The following is a 25,559-nucleotide window of genomic DNA, read 5'->3' as shown; positions in this document are numbered from 1 at the left end:
GACAGCTTTAAAGTTGTCTGTCTGTGCAATAAAAATGAAGCTGGAATTAATTACACTCTTGTACAACAAGTGCAAACATATTTAGGTGTAGAGTAACAGATATCCACCTAAAGATGTGTTTGGTTTTTTTAACGTTCCATTTCTGTGCCATTTTTAGGATTTCTGCAACAGAGAGGTATTTAGATGTACACTCGGGTGTAGCTATGATATCTTTGCCTGTAGGGCAGAAACGTTCATCAAAAGATGCCACTGTACAAGTGAGCCCCTCTCCGCATGAGCTGCAGGCAGTCTGATTTCGAGAAACAACACCGCCACGCTTATTTTGAATTCATGCAAATTTCGGTGGTTTACATTTAACGGAGGAGAGTTAAAAGTTTATAAAGTAAGTGAAGTTCAAACATTGACAAAAAAAGAAAAAAAAAGAAACAGGATGCAATGGTTGCTCCACCTGTTGGTTATTTTGTGGAAATGCAATTTAAGGCAAATTTTAGGACATTGATTCAAATGCAACACACAATTCAATAAAAAAAAACCTCTTACATGATGATGTTTGTTTTTTTTTCTTTTTTAAACAATATTATCACATAGAAATTCTCTATCAGAAGTCAATTAATAAGACAGTTTACAAATCAAAGTCAGTCCAAAGTACAGGAGAAAAATACATTTACAGGTACGTTAAGACACTGTAACACAAGGTTGCTGAGTGAAAAACAGTAAGGCACCGATGCCTCTGTGGCATAGGTAGTTTCTAAAAAATAAAATAAAATCACAAATTAAAACCAGCCTTAAAAACCAGAAAATTCTTAAAATCTTGTAAATTAAACGAAAGCGTAAGAAACGATGCAGCAAACGTACAAGTCTGAACACGTAATTAGTGGAACACAGCCTGTGAAAGATTAACACATTCAGAGCTCGTCAAAGGGATGTTAAACAGGTTTCTGTCGTTTGGTACGGAAGCAAAAGAAGACCAGCAGAGTTTAAATGTGTACACTGCACTGAATTTAAATGTACAGAGATCTGTTTTTAATTTCCTGATTGGAAATTTTACTTCTGTTTTTGTAAACAGACCACATTAAACAGAAAATTCATATGTCAAAAGTTTGCTGTTGTACATCTTAACTTCTTCAAATGACCCTGAACTAACCTAAAACTTTAAATTCTGCATTTTAAAATGACTTTCAAGTATTTTCACTTGTTTCTAAAGCACTTCATGGTCTCACATGCTGGCAGCAGATGAAGTAGTTGGCCATCGGGTCCTTGAGCAGCTGCTTGAGGACAAAAATGTTTGTTTCAGTTGATGAAATTAGTAGATTCTCTTTCCTAAAAACCCCCCCAAAATGCACTGCTCTATTGCAGAGGAGTCAAATTATTGCCCTCCAACAAGCAAGGAAAACAACTTTGGAGAAGCTGAAAGTACTAAAGCCGGGTTAAGAAATGTACAACACATTATTGAAATCTGGAAAGAAAAAAAAACTTGACTGATCATGATCACAATCACTTAAAAACTTGGTGAAATCAGATTCGACCACAGTCATCATAGATATGAAATTAAGACTTAAGAAAACCACTTATCTGTGTGGCTAATCAGAAAAATGGGCTGCACGTTGCTGGGATCATAAGGACTGGACTCTGGGGCAATGGTAAAAGGTCATGTGGTCCAGATTTACCTTGCTCTAGACTTATGGCTAACTAACGAGGGGTGATGAAGTCATGCGCCCATCATGCCTCGTACCTGCTGGGCAAGCCTTAGGTTCAGCAAATTGTACGTTTAAAAAAAATGAGGTTAGCTGACTTCCTGAATATACTGGTACATATATATGCTGATATACTCACAGCTTTAACATAGTGAATGACCAGGTTTTTCCATCAATGGATGTTTTTCTCCCCTGATGTCACGGGCATATTCAAAGACGACCATGGCCAGAGTCCAGATCTTAAGGCCACTGAGAATATTTGGGATTTCTGCCTCTCCCATTGTCAAACAAGATAATAGTGAGAAATGAATGCAGTTCTAGATGGAAAAAAATGCTGGATAAATTTATCAAAATGATCCCACGTCGAATGCTGTCATCAGAGCTAAAGGCAGTCCAGATTGTATGATGTTGTTCCTTTTGTGATAGTATTGCTTTCTGGTTTTTGCAAACTCTAAAAACACTTTAACAACATTTCTGAAGTATTACAACGTGAAAGCATTTTCATTTTTTCAAATCTATAAACGTAACAGTATCTAGAAGTCAAATGTTTTGGCCTTCTGTTGCTTCCGTATTTGGAGGGAACATGAATCATGGATCAAGTGTTACGGATAACATTTCCAGTTGGTTTTCAGGTACTAATTCTCTCCAGCATAATTATATTTTCAGAGAAGAGGATTTTTTTCCCAGCAGTGTTAATATTTTTCATCTGTTACTTTACTGATAATAATATTGTAATATTATTAACTATGGGGCCTGTGATCCCACTTTAATATATCCCTGCACGTCTTCTGTTGAATTCCACACCCCCCCCCCCCCCCCTTTTCTCCCCCCCACAGGTAATCAAATATCACACTATACAAATTCACTCAAAGGCTCCAGGCTGATCCCATAAAATAAAAACCTTTTGGATTCAGATTACAGGTGCATCTCTACACTTCCAAATGAGCTTTGGTCTTTCGCATTGTGTGTTTCACTGTTGTGCTGTAAAGGCTGTGCTTCTGTTTCAAGCTGTTAGAAAGCATCAAAGCTGAGAAGTCTTGACAGATTGCTTTGAGATAAACTCAGCCGGTCTCCATCACACCCCTCTCTGGTTTTAGAAAAGGGAACGTAAATAAGACCTGAGCTATAAGACGTGTGTTGCTTCCCCCATGTAAACAAACTGAATCATAAAGAGTAGCAATTCAAACAGTATTGCTCACGGAGTCGGTTAATATTTGATTCACTAATAACTGGCTTGACACATTTTCTTCTCCCGGCTGCTGATACAAAAATAGATAAAACAGTTACTAATATAAAGCATATGTCAGACAATCAGGACTTGGCTTGTTTTCTTCTAATAACCAGTAATTGAAATCAGAAACGGTTACACCCAACAAGAAAATGCAACAACTCTACCTACATCACAGCCCCCTCCCACGCCCCCTTTACTGTACCTTCTCCAGTCAACACACACACACACACGCACACACACACTTGGTAAACACTGCACAAAGCTACCTTTCACCACAACCACAGGCACAGTAAAGAGTATATATATATATTTTTTTATCTGTATATGAAACGCAAAGATAAAGCGGCTGCAGCTAAAAAGCCCGTAGACAGTCTGCAGGGTTGTCGGTGCTCGCTGCCGTAATGAAATCGCCTCAAAAGTTTGAATTCCCTCCAGCGAGGCTGAGTGGTGCTGCACTGCGTGTGCTTTCTGTAAGTGTGGATGCAGGTCTGTGTGCTCTCAGGGTGTGTCTGTGTTTTGAACTCTTTAAGAAGTTGATGAACTGACTAAAAACCATAAGGCAAGGGCTTCTGTGTGGACACCCACAGCTCTCTTATAGCACCAGAGCAGGTTAGAAAAAGGTAACAAGTAGGATTTAGTCTCACCTGTTAGCTGTGATTTAATGAGCCGTTTATATTCAAAAAGGTGTCGGAAATTTCTTTAAAGAATCGTGACATTGCGTGTAACCTTCGAATGAAAAGTCATGTTCACAAAACCATCTAACTAACCTACATATAGCATATCCCAGTCAGTCAATGTGTCCTCCAACTGGTGTTTTCTATAAATATTCGACAATCTGAAACACTCATTTCTTCTCCATGATCACTATTGAATGTCATCTCGACACAAACCCTGGCAGTGATGTCAGGGCGTGTCTGACACCTTCTATTATTCTTCACATTTATTTATTCTACTTAAGCTTGAGATGCTTGAGAAGCTATGCTTGTAACTCAGTAGTGTCGGCAGAGAGGAATTCATTAAAGTGTAATAATTCTCACTCAATCTACAGCCATGAAAACGAAAGTATCAATTCTAAGGTTTTACTCATCAGGACAAAATAAATGTGGTCGGTAACAGAGGGGCGTACTAAAAACTGTTCATCTGACGATGTACTTTTAAGACCAGCTAAGTCCTAGATTATTTTTAACATTTTTTCCTGATACATAAAAACCTTAGAATTGACTTTGTTTTTCTTATGACTGCCTTATAACCTCCCACCACCCTGAATGAAACTGCACAGGTTACAATGCAGCGTGATGAAATAAACTTTGGTAAAGGACATTTAAAATTGAAAAAGTCCCTATATTCACTTTATAATTGTCCCATTTATGGGTACCCTGGACGGAGCATGTGGCATGCATGTTTCTAAAATGATGTGATAGTGATTAAAGCTGCAGTCAGAAAAAAGGTGAACAAACAAAATAAGAAAATGAAAAGTCCTCTTCCTCTAGTGCTCCCTTCTCTGTTCTAAACATCCACTAAAATATAATTTCTGATTTAAGACATGATCGTTACCAATCAGCTGGTCACGTCTGATAAAAAGACCTGCCAGTGCAAAGTCTCCGGTCACAGTCCAGATCTTCTAAAGCCTGAAGACAGAGGGAAGGTGAACTGTAGGAGGTTAAATGTCATTTTTTGGTCCAAAGAGAAAGAGTCAGTGCAGTTAGCATGACCAGTAATGGTAGCTCTGTGTATCCACACCTCCGACTCACACATCAGACATCTGGAGAAGTTCTATGGACTATGTAAAAGATGGACACCATAAAGGCGTTCATTGGTTTGGACTCAGTATTTTTGCTATACTAGGTTTTTGGACCCAGAATTAATGATATGTAGACAAAAGGGTGGAGTGAGAGATTTCTTGGATGGTTTGTACCACACAGCAAGCTCTTTTATGTGTTAGACAATTCTATTAGAGGTGCTACAAACAGCATAAACACAGTGGAGAGATCCAGTTCAGTGACTCCAATTAGTAGAGAATGGGCTTAGCTGATGGACCATAAACAGACTATAAACATTTTAATGATTTTAATGCTTTACATTGGGCATTTTAAAGTGGGAGTCTATGGGGACTGACTCACGTTTGGAACCAACCTCAAATGGTTTTTGCGCTTACACACTGGTGTCTCTTTTCTTCTTTTAGCTTTGGAAGTTCCTGTTTGCTGTTAGACCGGCCTTTTGCTTCTTTGTTTACAGCTCCTTATCCATGGCTCCTTATCTCTTCTAATTGCTTTATCTTTTTTGATTTACCATTAATGCATTCTGACTGAGTTAAATGTTTTGCTGTTGCTGTTTGGATTGTCACTCTTTGTTATATCCTAAACAAGCCAAGGCTTGCACTTTGAGGTACATGAACCTCATTCCCAATGTATGAACTAGGATTTTATGGAAGTTCCATGGTGACTAGTTTGACCTCCCCCATGAGTCCCTTTTTACTATTTATGACTGAATGGGTTCTCAGTCGTCTAATGGTAATCTAAAGTGTTTGAACTGAAGGCAGCTGCACTCGCTTTAGGTTCCTGAAGAGGTTTTACTTTTCATTCAGAAGATTGTTTTCAGTTCTAAAGACTGATTCGGAATGCTGTCTAGTGCGCCACCTAAGATCATGAGTTATGCTTACGTGAGTGGAGGCGTGAATCCAAAATCTGAACATTTGTATTTCACAGTCTCTTCTTCTTTAGGTGCAAATAACCCTTTCAGGTGAGAGGTGACGATGTCTTCAAAAACCTAAAAGGAGTCCAGCTGCCTTTGACTGAAGCACTTCAGATTGCTTGTAGTATTTTAAAGAAGTACAGGAACCTTCAGGTGGGAAGCTTTTTTCCTTTTTAATTATTTTACAGTCCCTATTTTACACCATTGTAGAACTGCCATTTTAAAATCTGCCAAACTTCTTGTGCTTTTGAAGTCGATGGGGATGACACAATGGTAATGTCCAGCCTCGTTTGACATTTCCAGGTAAGAAGTTGTCTCTAGCTAAATTTTAAGATAAGGATCTGCTAAGAGGTGGTCTGGAAAATATTTGTTAAAAAAATATAATTACAAAAATTAAAACCTTCTTTAGAAACTCCTACTTGTATTTATGCGGCTGGAGGTGTGGGTACATATGGCTACCAGGTGTAATTTGCTCAATGATCTTTAGCCCCAGCTAAACCGGCTCAGCAGACAAAAAGATGCCATCTACAAAAACTTAAAGGTCATTACACGGCAGTATATGGAAAATAGCATGTCTCATCATAAAACTAATTCATGACTGTTTAGCCAAACAGAGCCATGAAATCGCTTATGCCATGCCGAGCTGAGAAACTGAGTGCAGATGTGGTTGTGTTCCCGTCTCTTCATCACCACTGACGCTGGTTCATTGGACGGCATCGCACTCCCGCTTCCCAGTTGAACATTTCCATTTCCTGCCCATCTGAGACAAAGATGGCGGCGGCGCCGTGTAGCTATGCCCGCGCGCCATCTTGCTGTGCCATTAAGATTCCAGCAAGCTGTGCCAGCGGCAAACCTGCTGTCCTTTAGACTCTTTCATCTGAGTCCAGTGGGTGAGCTCCTCCTCTCCAGAGCTGTTGAGGCCCAGCGAAATCCAACCAATCATCTCCTTGCGCTTCATGCTGCGCTTGTTGTAGACGGATAGGATGAGCGTGACGTCCGAGAGCTGGAAAAGAGCTACCTGGAAGACAAACGTCTCTTTGTAGGTTGGGTTGGGCTGACCTCGACAGATGGAGGTCTTACACTTGGACATCTCATGGCCCATGGAGTTAAGTAAGGTCAGCTTAACATATGTATCTAGAGAGGAAGCAGGTGGAGGAGAGAGTTACAAGGGAAATGATACATCTTTATATATATTTTTTAAACCGTGAGATTCTACAATAGCTTTGTAGTAGTAAAAAAAAGGAAAGAAAATAATTCAGGCACCAGACTTAAATAATAGACCCTTTGTGCAAAATCCTTATGTTTCTTCACCTTTCCTCTTAGTAATCAGCCATGACGACCTGCTGCAGCTGTTTCCTCTGCAGCAAAGAATGACACATTTTCTCCACAAAGCATTCACTTCTGTAATAATGTCACAGCGGATGATATATAAGAGCATGACCACATAGGATGCGTTTTTTCTCCTGATCAAACACAAAGCACAGCTGTGAGCGCAGGGAGCGTTACTTCAGTCTTGTTGCTATGCGACTACTGATGTCTAATCTGAAATGGGGGATAATGCTGAAGATGAAAACTGACTGGAGAAAGTTAGTCATATGTTTGCTTGTGTTTGAAAGGATTAGGAGCTCCTTCTGAAACGAACCATGTAGCCAAAATTAATTAATTCTGGTTACGTGGTTCATCACAAATTACCATGAAGAGCTGCTATTATTTGACATAATGACTTATGCTAAAACTTTAGAGCCCGAGGCAGTCCCAAGACATGCTTTGTCCAAAATGTGACTCACATATTGTGCAGGATATACAGGTCTGCTGACACTAAATGAGAATCTGGGTGAGAGGTGTCAGAAACATAAGGGAAATACAAGACATTCGAAAAAGCCTTGAATAAACTCTATGGAGGAACTGCGTAACAGAAAAGAACCGGGAAAAATAAGAAGGTTAAGTTGTTGCACTGAGTGTTTTTCATGATTTATGAATTGAACGCCACTGCTCAGTTCATGGAAACTCCATTTGTTTCATGCATGTCTAAAAATGTGATTACTGCTTCCATTTAAAAACATTTCTTGCCAGCATTAAAGTGTTAATATGACCAATAGCTATATCATGTTCAGAGAGAAATAAAGAAAAATATAGATTTTATTTAGATTTTTTGGGTGTCATGCATTTGCCCTTATGACTTTGGCAATAGACACTTACTGTAACCCAGATTCACACTGGATTTATTTTTCTTTCACTATGCAAAGAGGTCTTCTTCAGTTTTCCCGTTAAGGTCTATTTCTCTCAAGCAGACTCTTTTCTGTGTATGGGCACATGCGTCTTTCTTTTGTTTTTCTTTCATCGTGCCAGAAACTTGTTCAGAAAAGCTTGAACTGACGTTGTTGTTAATTATATATCTGTAGAAAATCATTTTTTAAAATGTGTTTAGTATTGTTTTTCCATAAATTCCCAACTCCAGTGTGTCCAGGGCAGACCCAGAATGGTGAAACACTTCACTGGGAGGTATTCTATTCAAATGCCAGAAGTACCTCAGCTGGGTCTCTCAGTCTGTAGGAGTTGTGGTTCCACTTTGAGCTCCTTCTGAATGGCTGAGCTACTCCCCTGGCGAGCCCAAACACTCATGGGAGGAACTTCATTTCACCGCTTTTTTCTGCAAACGTATTCTTTCGGGCACTGCTCACAGTGTTTGGCTGTGAAGGTAGGAGGGACTGGTACAACTCCAAACTCAAAAAAAGTTGTGTCACTGTGTAAAATGCAAATACATTCAGAATTTGCTTTTCTCATAATCCCATATTTCATCCACAATAAAACAGAGAAAAACAGGTCATATATTTAAATTAAAACATTTTACTTTTTGACTCATTTTGAATTGTTTTGGCAGCAACATGTCTCGAAAACGTTTGGAAAAGTAAGTGATATTACAAAGAAACAGCTGGAAGATCATTTTGCAAATAAGTTCATTCGCAACAGTCAGTAGCATAAAAAGAGCATCTTAGAGAAGCAGAGTTTCTCAGAGGTAAATACAGGCAGAGGTTCACCAGACTGTCTGCAAACTGTGGAAGAATTTCAGAATACGCAAAATTCAAAACTGTCAACATGTTATAATCTATAGTACCAAATATCAAATGAAAGAATTTGGAGAAACCTTTGTGTGCGAGGGACACGACCAAAAATCAGTATTGGATGCCCTTGAAAAAGGCATGATTGCTTAATGGAAATCAGTGCATGGGCTTAGGAACACTTCCACAAATCACTGTCTGTGAACACAGTTCACTGTGCCATCCACAAATGCAGGTTAAGGCTCTGGACACTGCAGCATTCTGACTACAGGGAAGAAGGAACATCCAGATTGTTATCAGCGCTGTTCAAAAGCCTGCATGCTTGATGCTATGGGGTGTATTAGTCCCTACGGACTTGGCTGCCTACAAATCTGATCGCATCTTTTTAAAGAGAGTTCTGCATCCATAACAACAGATCGGACGCGGATGGGACAACCTTCCTCTCCCAGAAGCCCAGCAACTGGTGTCATGGGTTCCCACATGTTTACAGACTGGTGTTAAAATAACACAGTAGTAAACTTGATCTTGTCCCAACTTTTTTTAGTGCGTGTTGCTGCCATCAAGTATAAACTGTGCCAATATTTTCCTTAAAATAGTGAATTCTCTCTAAGTTTTGTTGTGAATAAAATAAGAGTTTATGAGACTTGCAAATTATTGCACTTTATTTTACACAGCTTCATTGAAATTTAGCTTGTAAATTGGCCGCTTCACCTTCACACTCGGCTCACTCTTCACCAGAGTGGCACATCGTCTGCATTGATGCATCAATCCTGCTAGCCTCCTGTTCCACTCCTTCCCAGCTCCTTATCAAGACCCAGAGGCAATTGAACGCGTCCACTTGAGGCGCAACTTGTTATCAAGACCCCGACGTACTTGAACTCCTCCAAGTGGGGCAGCAATTCATTTCCAACCTGGAGTGGGCAGTCCACCCTTGTCTGGCTGAGAACTGTGGCCTTAAATTTGCAGGCGCCAGTTCTCATTGCTCAAGGAAGCTTGCACAACCAAATGATCTGCAAAAAACCCTACTGCCCTCTGCCGCTGCACTAGAAACTCTTTAAATAATCTAATTTTTAATAATCTGATGAATAAAAATGATAATTTCATTTGTTAGTATTTATTTTAATAGTTGCGTTATGCAACTAATGCAAGCATGTTGCCAGGTTTTCATGCATATAGGGGCTTTTAATGTGAAACAGAACAGAAAAAGCACTTGCTACTAGTACGACTGCTGGTGCATAATTCTAATATGTTATTATATGAAGCTTTCAGATGAGATATGAAAAAACATATTTAGCTCAAGACCCTAGCAATCAAAGACAGAACATAATATATCGAGTCGGGATTAAAGTATCTAAGAATTCTGAGCTTAGAAGCACGACTTGTACCGCTGATACTCGCAGTTTGCGACATTTTCCACCTTTTATTACCCCGCTGATCACATTCCAAAAAACAAAATCCCGATAAAGCTCATTCATTTAGCCCAGAAGAGGAAAAAGCAAAAAGGAAAAACACTGCCATTATCAAGTGATTTCAGCATTCACGCTTTCCTTATTCACTCCTCATTTCAATGCAGAAATCATGGCACAAACTGAAGCCATAAATCCAGCGGAAAGTAAGCGAGGCAAGACTGGCAATCACAATGGATCTTTGAGAGTGTTTTGCCCCTCGTCTACAGCCATACTCTGTAATAATGCTGTGTATTATGTTCCAGTCTAAGAGGGGTATAAGGAATGAATTGCTGAGGGTTTCATGCTGTCGAGTGCCAGCTGCCTTCCAACGCCTAGCTCACCGCCTTCAATCACACATTCAGTTGCTCTCTTTGACATAAAAGCAGAGTGAAAAAAATAGCCTTGATTTCTTTTTTGACTGCTGCTGAATGGGCTCTGTAGAGCTGTGGATGTCTTAAGTGGTCAGTAGCGGTGATGCATGGCTCTTTGGCATTGTTGCTGAATGAGAGGGGCTGCGGCTGATGATTAACTTGACTCGTCGGCTCGGTACTGTTTTGAAATGGCAGAAAAGAAGCTTTGAAATTGCTCCGCATCTTTCACCGTGCTCTTTCCACTTTGTAAGGACGCACAAAGTCAATCAAGGCCTTCGTGAGGATTTTGCACAAAGGTTTTTTTCAGTGTTGCCAGATGCGACTATTTTCCAAGTACAATTTGAAGACTATAAAGTATGTGGATATGCTATTCAAGAATGTACAAACAATATCAAAATCTGACAGCTAGTTATTAGTTAGAGACATTCACGAATACATGGAACATGGCAATTAATGGGAGGACAGTACAGTGTGGCTTTTAGATGAATATTTATGCAACTGTATTACAGAAGTCCTGTTTATGTTTCATATGCTGGAAGCAAAGCCGAAAAATGTAAAATGTGCAAAGCGTACTGTTCGAATTAGGCCAGCACTCAATGACAACATCTCCTTCTTGCTGGCTATCAGACACCAAGAAAACTAGACTGACATAGCATGAAAAAGGCTGAGTGAAAACACGAAGGACTTCCAGGCAACACAAGAAACGGGCAAAGGAGGCAGGAGGGGGTATCTCAGATGCATGCGTGATGTGATACGCATTCAGAAATACAGCAAGAAGACTTACAGTACAACAGCCGAGCATCTTCATGGATGAGAGTTAAAATGCAATAAGAGTCCTATGGTCCAAAGTTTACATGAATTTAAAGAAAGTCATATTTCAGGTTTTATGGGAAAAGCTTATCTTATCAAAACTGCTTCCAAGTGAGAATTTAGTTACATTTTTTCAACTTATTTGGGATGGGTGCAAAGAGCTTGGGCTCCCAATATTGCATAAACAGTTGCTGTTATATGTAATTTACATTTTTATAGCAACAATTGTTTCATAATGTAAAACCTATAAATTACAGAGAGACAAAGTTAATCACAATTATCATGTGATCCAGTAAGAGTAAGCACTTGGCAACGGTGGGAGCGAAGAACTCCCTTTTATGAGGAAGACATGAGGAAAACCAAGCTCAGGAAGCGGCAGCCATCTGATGCAACCGACTGGGGGATGAGGTGACATTGAGTCAATCCAACATACTACAGCATCAAATTAGATATATATTAATGATAGAAGCCAGTTAAATTAGTGTGTCTCCAATCAACAGTCATTCCATTTACTTACATCTATTTGCATCCATGAAGATGTATTTAAAAAAAAAAAAAAGGATGTGAAATTAACACTGATGACACTTTACAGGGAAGAACAGAAACTCACCTCTGATAATATAAACCTGTCCACCTATCAAGTGTTTTAGACAACAGAACAGTCCATCTGACAACAAGGGTTGGACAGCAGTAAGAAAAACAGCGGACCAAGATGTCAAAAAGGTAGTAGGGTGAGAGAGTTTCAGGTGCAGACATAACAGAAGATGCAAGGAAAGAGAAACAGGGTCAGAAGGCCAACAACAACAACATTTGCACAAAGTTCAACAAGAGGCAGTTTTTGTTTGAACTTGCTGCTCAGATCCCTGGAAGCTGACTGAGGAGGCTGACCGGGAAATGAGGGAAACCAGAGGAAAACTGAAAAGCAGGTGGTGGCCGAGATAGAGTACACTATCTCTGATTCGGAGAAGTTATACGCTGTGCATAGTCCCTCTCTGACTGAACGTAAGGAAGCGCATAGTATGTAAAATATATAGACTATGACTACAGATGTTTACAGGAGATACAAACTCCTATGCACAGGCTCAACTTGTCCTCTTCCGCTCTAGCATTTGAAACATTAAAAGTGTTTTCCTGCTCTTTCTCGAACTGGACAACAAAACGTTTTAGGGTACTTACTGGGTGGTTTGTTAGCAGCCAGGTTTTTGAAGTGGATGCCTTTGATGACTTCCACAGAGAGACGTCCTGTTGTGGCGTTGTAAACCAGGCCCACGAGGATCTCCGGTGTGGAAGCCTGACTGACTGACTGGAATGACGAGGCGCTTTCACTGCATGTCATATCTGAGAGGCTGACCTGGGATTCGCCACCCTGAAAGAGTTGGCAAACATTCAGAACATTCTTAATATCAGTTTTTAATTGTTAAGGATTTTCCAAAACACAAATGAATTACAATTCAAACAGCAGTTCACTACACCCTCCCTTTACTGCTCTGTCCCAGCAGGACGTCAAACTCCTTACTTGGTCATTGTACTGAATTTTTCGCATTCATCGATCACGTCAAGTAATCACTCTCAGACAGACGGGTGAGGTACGCAAATAACTGCCATCTACTTTATAAACACAGACAGATTGCTAGCATGTTTCAATCAATCTCAGTCTGTCTGTGCCAATGAGCGCAACTCATCTGTAATCCAACACAGTTGTATTCTGGTTATATTCCTGAATAAAGGCAAAGCTGCCGAATACCTTAATGCCTATTTGATTTTGCAAATCACCGTCATGCAGTTTCAATGTATCCAGTTTTCCGGTTTCAAATCTACGAGGTTCTGGCTTTGACTTCTTTTAATACACTACATACATGATGTATTTACTATCACAGAGTGTTGGTTTAGGCAAAATAGTGTCGTATAGTACACGCTAAATAATGCTAGCCACTATAACTTGGATATAAAATATGGTGGTAGCCAGAGTGGGATTAATGATCTGTTACTGAAATCACACTCAGTGGATAACGGCTTAACCAGGATAATCCTACTTTTGAACACTAATAATAGTAACATTTACAAAATAAACTTTGCATTTGATTCATTATTACCTCAAACTGTTGACTGAGCTCTTAAAGTCATCAGAGAGTGAGGATGCTGGACTAGGCCAGAAGCTGGCCATGGAGAAGAACCGTGAGGAAAATAAATCAGATTCAGGGAAGATTTTAATATGATATCTCCAAACAGATAGCTAACCCGCTAAAAAGGGAGCCTGTATTAGGCTGGGCAAGCTAACATTTGAAGGTTACGTAATGCACATCTTTTCTTTATACTTAAGGACTTGTGTTTTTGGATAGGCTAAAAATACTCTTTACATTTTTAGTTATCTTATGTTCAGTGAATTAAGCACTGAATGTTGCTGTATTGGGTTAATTCAGCACCTGGATATCTACATAAATAAAAAATATTGTTACTAAAGGGAAAGAAAACTAATATCTGACAGATTCAATGCAGGATAAATAGGTGCCTTTTAAGGCTGCCTTTCTTCTTTGTAGCCTTTGAAATAAAGTGAGCGAAAGGAAAAAAATAAGTAAACTGATTATTGTTTATTCCCTAAGATGAAATGGAGGCAGTGTCGCACTACCATCTACTCCTGAGAAGCATTAAAAGCCAACAAGCAAACAAAACAGGCAGTTCAGTAAGAATGATCTGCAAAATGTGATCTCACTCTGAAAATGTTATCCAGTTGGATGAAAGATCAATCAACAAAGAGAAGTAATTAGTGAGGTGATGAGTGGCAGCTTGAAAGCCAACACCTGCTTTGATCATCTTACCGGGAGTGCACAGCATGGGTCTAATGTGACCGGCACCGACATTTTGCCCTGAAGGTTGAGCTTGGTGAGGTAGAACACCTTTTCCCCGAGCACCTTCTCCTTCTTCATTCGTCGCATGCTGTAAAGGCGAAATCTGATAGCATAATTGCTGATCATCTCTGACTCCACATGGCTGAAGCGGAAGGTCTCCGTGAAGATGGGGCACGGGCCTCTCTGGATCCCCGTCTTCGCCCTCTGTTTCTTGGTGGGCAGAAGCACCAGATGAACCTGCCAGGAGATGTTACCGGTGCGCTTGTAGCTGGGAAGGTCGGTTACTGCCATGATGGTTACAGACAGCTGCTGCTCCTCTGAGTTGTAGTCAAACACGATGTCGAGGGTCCCGTATTTTGCAACAGGATCTGGTTCATAACCTTTCGGTAGCTGGGCTGCTGATCCACGGGCTGACATATCCTACGGAAACCAATGAAATGTTCAGTGTTCAAAATAACACCTCAATCTAAAGTATCACTCTGATATTGCATGACTGGTATTTACCTCTGGGCTGAGGACAGCTGTACTGTCACTGGGCACGTCCTCCTCATAGCCCTTGTTGAGGTAACTCTCAGTCTCGGGGCCGTCGCTGCCCTCACTGGGACACTTGCCAAAAGAGAGGTGGGGGCTACCGCTGGTGTGGGACAGATCACACTTGGCATCACCCAGATCTGACAGCGTGCAGGACATCCTCGGAGAGCCATTCTCATCCTGATAGGGCGGTGGCTGAAGCTCATCCAGTGGCGGCGTCCGTCTCATCCTCTGGATGCAGTTGACTGGTTGGGAGGATATAAATAGATAAAATAACAAAATACAGACACATCATAACACATCGTTTAATAGGAACCATTAAAGAAAGTAATTTGGTTGCACACATTTACAGCTTCATCAGTGCTTCACTGTAGCAGCAGGTGGTGATATTCTGTATTCTCATCATCATCAACAAACATCATAACATCAAAAGACCAAAACGGTCTTAATGCCTTCCAACATACCCAGCTTGTCAATCCAATTAAAAGCACTACATCCATAAAACAGGGTAAACACATATCTATTCTTTTTTTCTTTTTTAAGCAAAAACGTAACAGACGGGGGTTGAATGGTTTTCAAACTGGAGGAAAATCGTGCATTTCTTAAAGACTATTTTCAGCCTCTGATTTGGCGAATGTGAGCATTACAGCAGAGTAAATAAATAAATGGAGCTCTGTGGCACCGAAAACAAAGAACACTGTGCAAAGCTACAGAAACACAGGCAATTATTTTCAATTTTGAAGGTTTTGATCTTATTATTTATTTGTAAACAATGAGAGAAATGTAAAACTTTAACAGAGTTTAAGTAACTTCAAGGACCTAAAGTATTTAAATTTTTACAACAGGTTGGGTATGTAGCCCATTTAGTACATATGGTAGTGGAACACCAACTACAGCATGTATTCAAAATCAATCCTACAGACTTAAAAAAGACACAGATCTTGGCATTGCACGATGGATTATGTTTGCAAAGTTTCATCTGAAGAAACCACAAGACCTCTCGAGAAATGCCCTTCGGACAGATGAGAGGTGATTGGCCACACTGTACAGCATCACATTTGGAGAAAATTAAACACCACCTGTCAGCACCAAGGTGGAGGCGTGATGATTTGGGCTTGTCTTGCAGCCATGGGAGCTGGGCAATTTGCAGTCACTGAGTTGACCATGAAACAAAGTATTCTAGAGTCAAATGTGAGGCCGTCTGTCTGACAGCTAAAGCTTGGCCCAAACTGGGTCATTCGACAGCACGAGGACCCCAGGATCCCAGGCACAGCAGCAAATCACCTTGATGTGTTTCTTTTTAAGAATGGCTGAAAAAGAAAGAAATCAAGGTGTTGCAATGGCCCAGTCACAGTCCAGACCTCAGCTCAATTAAAATGCTGTGGAAGGAAAGCAAACGACAATGAACTGAAGAAGAGTGGGTTAAACTTTCTCCACAGTGTTGTGAGAGAAAACAACGACTTCAGTTAAAGGTGGGACAACAAACTACTGAGTCACGTGGTGTACTTAGATTTACACGTGACATCTTTGTACATCTTATTAAAGATTAACAGATAATAAATTAATTGTAACAATACCAGGTGAGTCTTAATGTTTAATCTTCAATTCTAACTCTATCAGTATTATTTCGATCTGTAAATTTGTCATTATTATGATTTTGTTTAAAAATTTTCAGACTTCTTTTTCAGCCTCACAAACAGATCTGATGCAGCTGCCCTCGTGAGTATAATAGCTCTGCGAGAGGAATCTTTTGAATGCACAGTCTAAATAAAACATCAGATACACACCATTAAAAGGACTGAACTGAATACTTCTTAATCTGCCACACATTTTATGCCTCTCACCTTTCTAAATGATTCAGTTGCCTGGAAGGCAAAGAGTGAGGCTGTGCTGAACATTTCTGTGGCACTTACAAAGAAGCCTGAATAGTGTTGTCAGCCGCATTCTCAAACCTGACTCCTTTGTCCAATTTGGATTCACAATAACTGAGCAGCCAATGCTAATACTCCCAGAGGGACGCTGGTGAGGAATGAATGCTTTAAACCCAGCCTGTTGCAGAAAAAAAATAAGGGGGCAGAGAGAGAGAGAAAAGAAAACAAAAGATGAAGAAGAACATAACTTGAAAAGAACGATCTCTTCTTTCCTCTAACTTTTGGAAAAAGCCAACACTGTCATGACGTAATCCACTCCAACACAATGTTCCAGCTTTCTCCCAAGTTCCTGAAACTTTCACTCTTAATAATGTCGGTGAGACACCAGCTCAAAGTGGCACATATCAGTGGCAGGATAGAGGCAAAGGAGTCTTAACTAAGTGTCATGGAGGGCTTGATAAAAGGAGCAAATCCATTTTGAGCAGCTTTTTCCCGCTGAGCCGGGGGCGGTTGATTTGATAGAAGCTGCCGTGTAAAAGCACTACTCTTTTCTCCAGCCCGCTAATTGGGACGGTTACCATTCTTCCCCTTGTCTCACCCACCCTTTCATCCCTTCTCTGCTGGCGTTCGCCTTGTTTTGCCTTCTTGTACCTCTTCAAGTGGGAAAACAGTTTGTGAATCTCGCCTGTGAGAAGCAGGTAAAAATATCTCAGATGAAAAAATGAGAGATGCTGCATTCGGTTGTCCTTTTCCCAACTGTAAGCAGGAGGAAACACACCTGACCTCCTGATACCTTTCTAAAAGTTTTAAAAGGAGTTAAGCAAAAATATCAGCGTCGGATAATGTAGAAGGCTGTTGCATCTTCAAAAAATAAAAATACAATAACTGAGCCTTACACCGGGGTATCGTTGCACTGGTTTACTGAACCATACTTTCAGGGCATGTACAGAACATGAGCATCCATTTTCTACTGCCTCCTACAGGACACACTCTTCTTCCACTTCCTTACACATTAATGTAACACAGAACTAATACTGCCTCTCCTGGCATTACCATTGTAACAACACATTCATTCTGTTTCTTTCAGAAGATTAACAGGAACTTAGGATGTAGGTATCTATGAATAATAACTATTATGTATACTCATATATTTATATAACCACTTATTTCTTGCGATACCACATCTCCTCCCCCCTTAAGTCAACAACTCCCTTGACTTACAAAATAACTGTTTATCTAAAGAATGCTTAACAACCAATCAACATGTAATTAAGGTAACCATACAACCATACAACTGTACATAGGTTTCCATGTTTCTCTTTTTTTTTTTCTAACTAGGAAGGTACGTCCTTCCTGTGAGATCAGAGCGCATTGTTGCTCTATTTCTGGAAGATCTCACACTACCTAACAAAGTCCTTTAAAGTCTCTGGTGGACGTCTCTCTCTCTGGGAACGTCGCAACACGGGTGTCCCTGAGGAGTCTCCGGGAGCTGGAGTCTCCGGAGCATAAGGCAACTCCATTGCCGGAGGTTGTGGCGATGTGTCCAACTCTGATGGCAAGCAGCACTCAGGCACTGATTCTTTGTCAAGCAATGGCTCCACCTCCCTGTCTGGTGTACTGGGAACAGTGTCAGCCACTCTTGCTCTCACCTGATCCACATGCCGCTTCACAGTTTGACCTGATCCAATGGTAACAATGTAAGACACTGGACCCGATGCTCTCACAATGACTGCGGGAATCCACTTCGGGCCATAGGAGTAGTTTCTGATGAAGACCTTGTCTCCTGGTGTGAAACTTCTCAGTCTTTTCTTGGTGTCATGATTTTCTTTCTGTTTCGATTGTTTGTGCTGCACTTTTGTTTTCACATCAGGCATGAGCAAGTCCAAAACTGATCTGAGTCTCCGTGACATCATCAACTCTGCAGGTGATAAACCAGTAGTGGCATGCGGTGTGATGCGATAACTGAACAGAAATCGGGACAGTCTGGTTTGCAAGGTATCACCTTTGACTTTCTTCATCCCCTCCTTAAAGGTCTGGACCGCCCTCTCAGCCAGCCCATTTGAAGAAGGGTGGAAAGGTGCTGATCTTACATGGTCAATTCCATTCTGCTTCATGAATGACTCAAATTCAGCACTTGTGAAGCATGTTCCGTTGTCTGAAACTAACATTTTAGGTAGTCCAAACACACTGAAACTCTGGCGCAGTTTCTCTATAGTTACCTGTGATGTAGAGGATTTCACAGGGTAAATGTCCATCCACTTGGAATGAGCATCCACAATGATTAGAAACATCTCCCCGAGGAAAGGCCCTGCATAGTCCACATGGATTCTGGACCATGGTGACTCCGGCCACTCCCAAGGGTGTAATGGTGCAGTAGGTGGTGACTTGGAGTGTTTCTGACACTCCTCACATGCCTGCACTTCTCTTTCAATGTTCTCATCCATCCCTGGCCACCATACATACGACCTTGCCAAGCCTTTCATCTTCGACATGCCTGTATGAGTCTGGTGCAGGAGTTTCAATATTTTGTCTCGGCCTTTGGTGGGAATAATTACTCGGGCTCCCCAGAGCACGCAACCATCCCTCACACTCAGTTCCAGCTTTCTCTGTCGATACGGCTTTAAACAGGTGTCGGTCTCAGTTGGCCAGGCTTTTAAGGTGTACTCGTGGACTTGCGACAACAAGACATCCTTAGCTGTCCATCGTTTGATCTGTGCAGTGTCCACTAATGTGTCATCCAGTACATCCATCATCAAAACCTGCTCAGCCATCTCTCGCTCAGGTGCTGAGTCTGGTACCGGCAACCGGCTGAGCGCATCCGCGTTTTCATGATGTTTTCCTGGCTTGTACCTGATGTTGTACTCGTAAGCACTCAATGTCACGGCCCATCTTTGTACTCTTGGTGAGCCCATCTGAGGTATAGGCTTCTTTTCATTGAACAGTGAGATTAGGGGTTTATGATCTGTGTAAATCGTGAAAACTCGGCCATACAAGTATTTGTGAAATTTCTTGATGCCAAACATCACAGCTAGACCTTCTTTGTCAAGCTGAGAATACTTTTTCTCAGCAGGAGAGAGTGTGCGTGACATGAACCCCAAAGGTCTCTCGCTTCCATCCTCCATCTTATGTGACAATACGGCGCCTACGCCATATGGGGATGCATCACATGAGAGAACCAACTCACGGTCAGCAGAATAATGAACTAACACCTCTGCTGAGTTCAACAGGTTCTTAGATTTCTGGAATGCTTCCTTTTGTCTCTTTTGCCATGTCCACCGTACCTCGTGTCTCAAAAGTTCATGTAAGGGTGCCAACCGGGTTGCCAGGTTTGGAAGGAATTTGTTGTAGTAATTTAGCAAACCTAAGTATGCTTTCAGTTCAGTGACATTTGTGGGGGTAGGTGCGTCCATGATTGCTTTAACTTTCTTTTCCACTGGGTGGAGCCCCTGGGCGTCCACTATGTGCCCCAAGTACTCCACTTTCTCTTGCATGAAGGCACACTTGCACCTCTTTAACCTCAACCCAGCTTCCTCCAACCGGGTCAACACCTCATCCAGGTTCTGTAGATGGCTTACTTCATCCACTCCAGTCACTAAGATGTCATCTAAATACACTGCTACATGAGGTATCCCCTTCAAAAGACTTTCCATGGTCCTCTGGAATATTGCTGGAGCAGAGGCCACTCCAAAAGGCAATCTGTTATACGTGAACAGCCCCCGCGATGTGTTTACTGTCACGTACTTTTTCGATTCGTCATCCAAGAGGATTTGCTGGTAAGCGTGGCTCATGTCTAATTTTGAGAACTGCTTACCCCCGGACAGTGTGGCAAACAAGTCCTCCATTCTGGGTATGGGGTACTGCTCCAGTGAAGCCACGGTATTTACAGTAAGCTTGTAATCCCCACACAGTCTTATTGTCCCTGTGGGCTTCAGGAGTGGCACTACTGGTGCCGCCCATTCAGCATATTTCACTGGCGAGATGATGCCTTCTTTCAACAGTCGGTCTATTTCCTCGTCGACTTTTGCTCGCATAGCAAAGGGGACAGAACGCGGACGGAAGAAGCGTGGGGTGGCATCACTTTTCACATGAATAGCAGCTTTCATTCCTTTCAGGGTGCCCAACTCCTCTTTGAACACATTTTCATGTTTACTTAACACTTGCTGAAGTGTTTTCTCTGTTGTTTTGACTTGGTGCAGCTTTCTGTTGTTAGGACTGTTTTTCACTTCACCCCAGTCCAATTTAATTTCCTCGAGCCAAGCTCGACCTAGCAAGCTGGGGCCGTCGCCTTCGACCACCACCAGGGGCAGATGTTTTTTCTGCTGCTTGTATTTGACGCTGACTCGTGTTGCACCAATCACCTTAACAGGATCCCCTGTATAAGTTTCGAGCTTGATTTTGATGGGCTGCAGGCTGGGGGGCTTGCTGTCTTTCCCTGTTTCTCTGAATGTTGCTTCGTTCATGACTGTTAGGCAACATCCAGTGTCTATTTCAAAGTTCACCTTTTTTCCATCAATTTGCATATCCACAGTGTAGGGGTCTACTCTTCTTAAGTGTACCGCACTGCCACGCCCTAACTTGAACAGTTTTCTTTTGTGCCCTTGACTGCACTTGACACAGTTCAACATAAAAGAGTCATCTTCAGAGCTATCAGTTTTGTTGTTATCTGCTTTCTCGCCCACATTGTGAGTACTGTAGTGTGAACTCTGCTTTTTTTCTTTTTTTACATATGTCGATCCATACTTTTTCTGGTTCAGTTTAGTCTTGCTTTTACAAGCTCTAGCTATGTGTCCCATTTTACCACAAGCATGACATTTTTCTTGTTTGTACTTACAGTCTGCTGCTGTGTGCTTGGTTCCTTTGCAACGATAACACTCTTTATTTTCTGCTTTAAAGGTACGACTCTCCTGTTGTCCTCTAGCGAGACTGAAACATTTTGCTGACGCCCCTGAGGTCTGCAGATCCTGTGCATTTTTATTTGCAGTCTCCATGGCTACTGCAATTGACAGAGCCTTGTCAAAAGTGAGATCTATTTCTGACAAGAGACGTCTCTGAATTCGGTCCTCCTTAATTCCGCAGACGATCCTATCTCTCAACATCTGTTGTAACGTGTTGCCATAGTTACAATCCTGTGCCAGGCGACGCAGCTCCGCTACATATTCCATGACGGTTTCATTCGGCTTGCGGGAGCGAGAGTCGAACTTATACCTTTGCACAATTTCACTGGGCTTCGGATCGAAGTGATTTTTCATCAGAAGCACCAGCTCTTGGAAGGTTTTGTCTTTGGGCTTGGCCGGGCTGAGAAGGTTTCGCATCAAGCTGTACGTCGCTGCTCCGACGACACTTATTAATATCGCTCTTTGTTTCTCTGCATCGTCGATCCCGTTAGCTACGAAAAACTGCTCGAGTATTTCCGTGTACTCATCCCAAGTCTGATTCTTTGGATCGAACGCTACTAGCGTACCAATTGTAGCCATTTCCGCTTCGAGGTCACTGCCTTCTATTTCCAGCCGAAAACTTTTGCATTCTTTGAAAAGCTAGCCAAACCTGTAGCCGACTCCATCACTTTATTTTCTTCTCTTTTCTTTCAGTCCGATCGCCCAAACTCCTTCCCCCTAAACGTCCTCGTCGCCAAAAAGATGTTGCATCTTCAAAAAATAAAAATACAATAACTGAGCCTTACACCGGGGTATCGTTGCACTGGTTTACTGAACCATACTTTCAGGGCATGTACAGAACATGAGCATCCATTTTCTACTGCCTCCTACAGGACACACTCTTCTTCCACTTCCTTACACATTAATGTAACACAGAACTAATACTGCCTCTCCTGGCATTACCATTGTAACAACACATTCATTCTGTTTCTTTCAGAAGATTAACAGGAACTTAGGATGTAGGTATCTATGAATAATAACTATTATGTATACTCATATATTTATATAACCACTTATTTCTTGCGATACCACAAAGGCTAAGTGTAAAGAAAACAGAAGTGCCATCACCCCAATTCAAACAAAGCAGGTGAAAGAAGCAGATAGATTTACTATATTACCAATAAATACATAAAACTGATATTTATTCTCCCTGTGAGAAACCAGTTGTGTCAGTGTTAAAGCCACTTTCTGCATGGTGTAAATGCAAACAAGCTACTACTTTATCATTAGTTTTTTCCCAGAAACACACTGAGAAGAGCTGCACCACATTCCAGCACTGACCTCACCAACTTGAGACAATGCTTTCAGTTCCAGACATGCCCCAGAAGTGACCGTCTGCTCCGTATCTCTTAAAATAGTGGATAATCTACTCATTCATTCATTTATTTATTTAACTGGAAGCTGTTTAAAGCTGCACAGGGCAGATGAGGAGACAGGAAGTCAGAGACATCAGGAACCGAATGGAAAATTCAGTCAATTTTCAAAATAAAAGACCTCATACAGACTAAAGTCTCTGATTCTAAAACACTCGATGGAAGGACAAAACAAGGACACCCAGTATGAGTGCATGACTCGAGTTACATTAACAGTTGCACACCCTATTGTAGACCTTTTGTTAGGTTTTGTATTGTTGATTGTCATTTATGCTTAGAAATATTTAACCATATATGCTTAGAGGTGTATAATCAATTGTGTAGTGATAGGATGCGTGATCTTTAGCAGGCTGCAAAGGCTTGGTGTGCATTGCGCACCTACATCCTGGGAACATGGGAAGAGGTCGTACCTTGTTTTATTGTTTTATCGTAGGATAAACGTGGCTATATCTGTTTTAGGCTAAGTGCCTTTTGTTTAGATGAACTGTTGGACTTCCAGACCAGCAGGTTTAGGGAAGTCATTTATGGGGTCACACTCTGACCCCCCCCCCCCCCACACACACACACACACACACACACACACACACACACACACACACACACACACACAGGCAAGGTACTCTTTGTTTGTATGTAGACGTCGTATGTTAATGAACCTATGCATATTCATGTAACCTCAATAAAAGAGCAGTGTTACGGGGGAGCGGACGAGAGCAACTGGGGTCAAGCGAAGGAACGGCGTTTGTCCGGTTCTCTCCCGTGCACGAGAAACATGAAGAACTTTGCCTACTTCGTGTCTTGCTTGCGGTGTAATTATATTGTCTTCAACGTTCCAGCGAATAGGTTCAAGCTACAAACCTATCACCTTTTTACCCCCAACTTTATAGATCCTTAAAAACATATAAAATATGCTTGAAGATGTGGCTCTGTGGAACAGTGGACTGAACCCAGCTGCAATGTATTCCAGTTCTTGTGTGAAAGCTATATTTGAAAAAAATAATTAATTTATTCATTAAAGAATCTCTGAAACACAGCCGGGATCTATTTTTCTGGCTTAGCATGGTGGTAGAAACTAAATCTTAATCCTGAAGACAATGTACAGGACTGGAACTACTTGCTGGAACTACATTTCACTCAAGAAATAATCCCTTAAAAATTGTGCAGAGTATAGACTATGACGACTGAATGCCCTCCTCCCAGTTTCAATCCCCATTTATTCTCTGTCTACAATATTCTTTGTAAAACATGTGCTCAGAGGTGTGGATACTAAAAATGGCTTCCTTTTGCTTCTGAGTTGCAGCATATGAATAAAGCTATCGTGATCTCACTTACACCTCACCGATTTTCATGTGAGAAAAGTGCTAAATGTGCAGGTTTGAGTGCGAGATGAACAAAATTTGGCTGAGAAACATTCTCTCACTTTTGTTAGTTAATGCTTCAGAAAATGTTTTTTTGCTCTTATTGAGCTGGTTGGGTAACCATTCAGAAGTAAACAAGGTCTTTAAAAATGTGGCCGACTTCCAACATGGCACCAGTCATCGCTGCACCCTCATTCACAAGTGAATTTTGTTCTATGTGAAAAACTAATTTGCTTCTTTCCAAGGTTTATGTTGGATTTTTAAAACCACTTTCATTCAAACTGAATCAAATCATGAACTCTGGATTGATTAATTGAGCTTTCTGGTCAGAGGTAGGCCAATCAGCTCTGAGTAAAGTGCATGAAATAAAGCCACAATCAATGAAACCTCATCCCCAACCTCCTGTAGCAGATGGCTGCTGTTTCTGAGCCTGGTTCTGCCGAAGGTTTCTTTCCTGTAAAAAGTGAGTTTTTCTTTCCCACTGTCACCAAGTCATCGGGGGTTGTTTGATCTTTGAGTTTTCTCTGTGTCATTAGAGTGTTTTACCTTACAAAATAAAGTGTGATTTGGTGATATATAATTAAAATTGAACTGAAACCATAGCAACAGGTAAATTAACAGAAATGTGAGTGTCTACCATATTTCTCTTAAAAGAAAATAATAACAAAAGAAAAAAAGAAGAGTTTTTTTTACATAACAGAACAGTTTACATTTAATCTTTAAATCTAATCATTATTATTTTTATAATAACTGTTTTTTTTTTCACTAATTATTATAATTATTGCCAAGAGCAAAGTACAGGTGACAAGACAAAATAAAAATATGGATACAGTGACAACACAGTTTATTTATGGACCTACTCATAATCATATACAGCAAATGATTTGGAGGGTCCATTGACCATAAGCTGAAATCCTACTATCCACATGAGTGAGAAAACCATCAAAAAGCACTGGTACATGCTGTGCAACACGGTTCTCAAAGTGGCCATTAGAGCAGGGGCTTACTTCAGAGAAGGGAAACCTTAGATCATTTTTCTGCTTTCTGCTTACTTCCTATTTTTGGAGTCTGAGTGAAGCCACCGGGGCACCCAAACTCTGATTCTGCAGCTCTGGCACAATCCTCCTCATGTTTTATACATATGTCCTGAGGATGAAGCTCTTCATACTCAGACAAACACAACAGCGGTAGCTGTGGGTGTGGAGAGGAAGCTTTTATGGCTGTTTGCTTGAAAAAATAATGAAATGCGTGTCCTTTAGCGCTCGTGGAAAATCATGGAAACGATTCACCCATTTATCTAATGAAACTTTCCATATTGCAGAGAAAGCCTGAACCGATGTCA

The 25,559-nt window shown here is 41.1% G+C and overlaps 1 protein-coding gene across 2 annotated transcripts in view; it reads right to left on the bottom strand.

Moving 5' to 3' along the window:
- Positions 1 to 2,515: 2,515 nt before the first annotated feature.
- Positions 2,516 to 25,559, bottom strand: part of syt14a (synaptotagmin XIVa) — a 57,551-nt gene continuing 34,507 nt past the window's right edge. The window contains exons 5-9 of one of the 2 annotated variants that reach the window (XM_026151067.2): positions 14,655 to 14,926; positions 14,121 to 14,570; positions 12,481 to 12,670; positions 11,915 to 11,971; positions 2,516 to 6,750 (exon numbers count right to left, since the gene is read on the bottom strand). In XM_026151067.2, coding sequence (XP_026006852.1) covers positions 6,437 to 6,750; positions 11,915 to 11,971; positions 12,481 to 12,670; positions 14,121 to 14,570; positions 14,655 to 14,926 — 1,283 coding nt within the window. In that variant the 3' untranslated portion in view covers positions 2,516 to 6,436. The remainder of the gene's footprint in view (positions 6,751 to 11,914; positions 11,972 to 12,480; positions 12,671 to 14,120; positions 14,571 to 14,654; positions 14,927 to 25,559) is intronic. The other variant, XM_026151068.2, reaches the window with a different exon arrangement.

Source organism: Astatotilapia calliptera, chromosome 19 (assembly GCF_964374335.1).
Source record: "Astatotilapia calliptera chromosome 19, fAstCal68.1, whole genome shotgun sequence".
NCBI classification, from domain to species: Eukaryota; Metazoa; Chordata; class Actinopteri; order Cichliformes; family Cichlidae; genus Astatotilapia; species Astatotilapia calliptera.
Note: the sequence above shows the minus strand (reverse complement) of the source record. Positions and strands in the feature narration are given on the sequence as shown.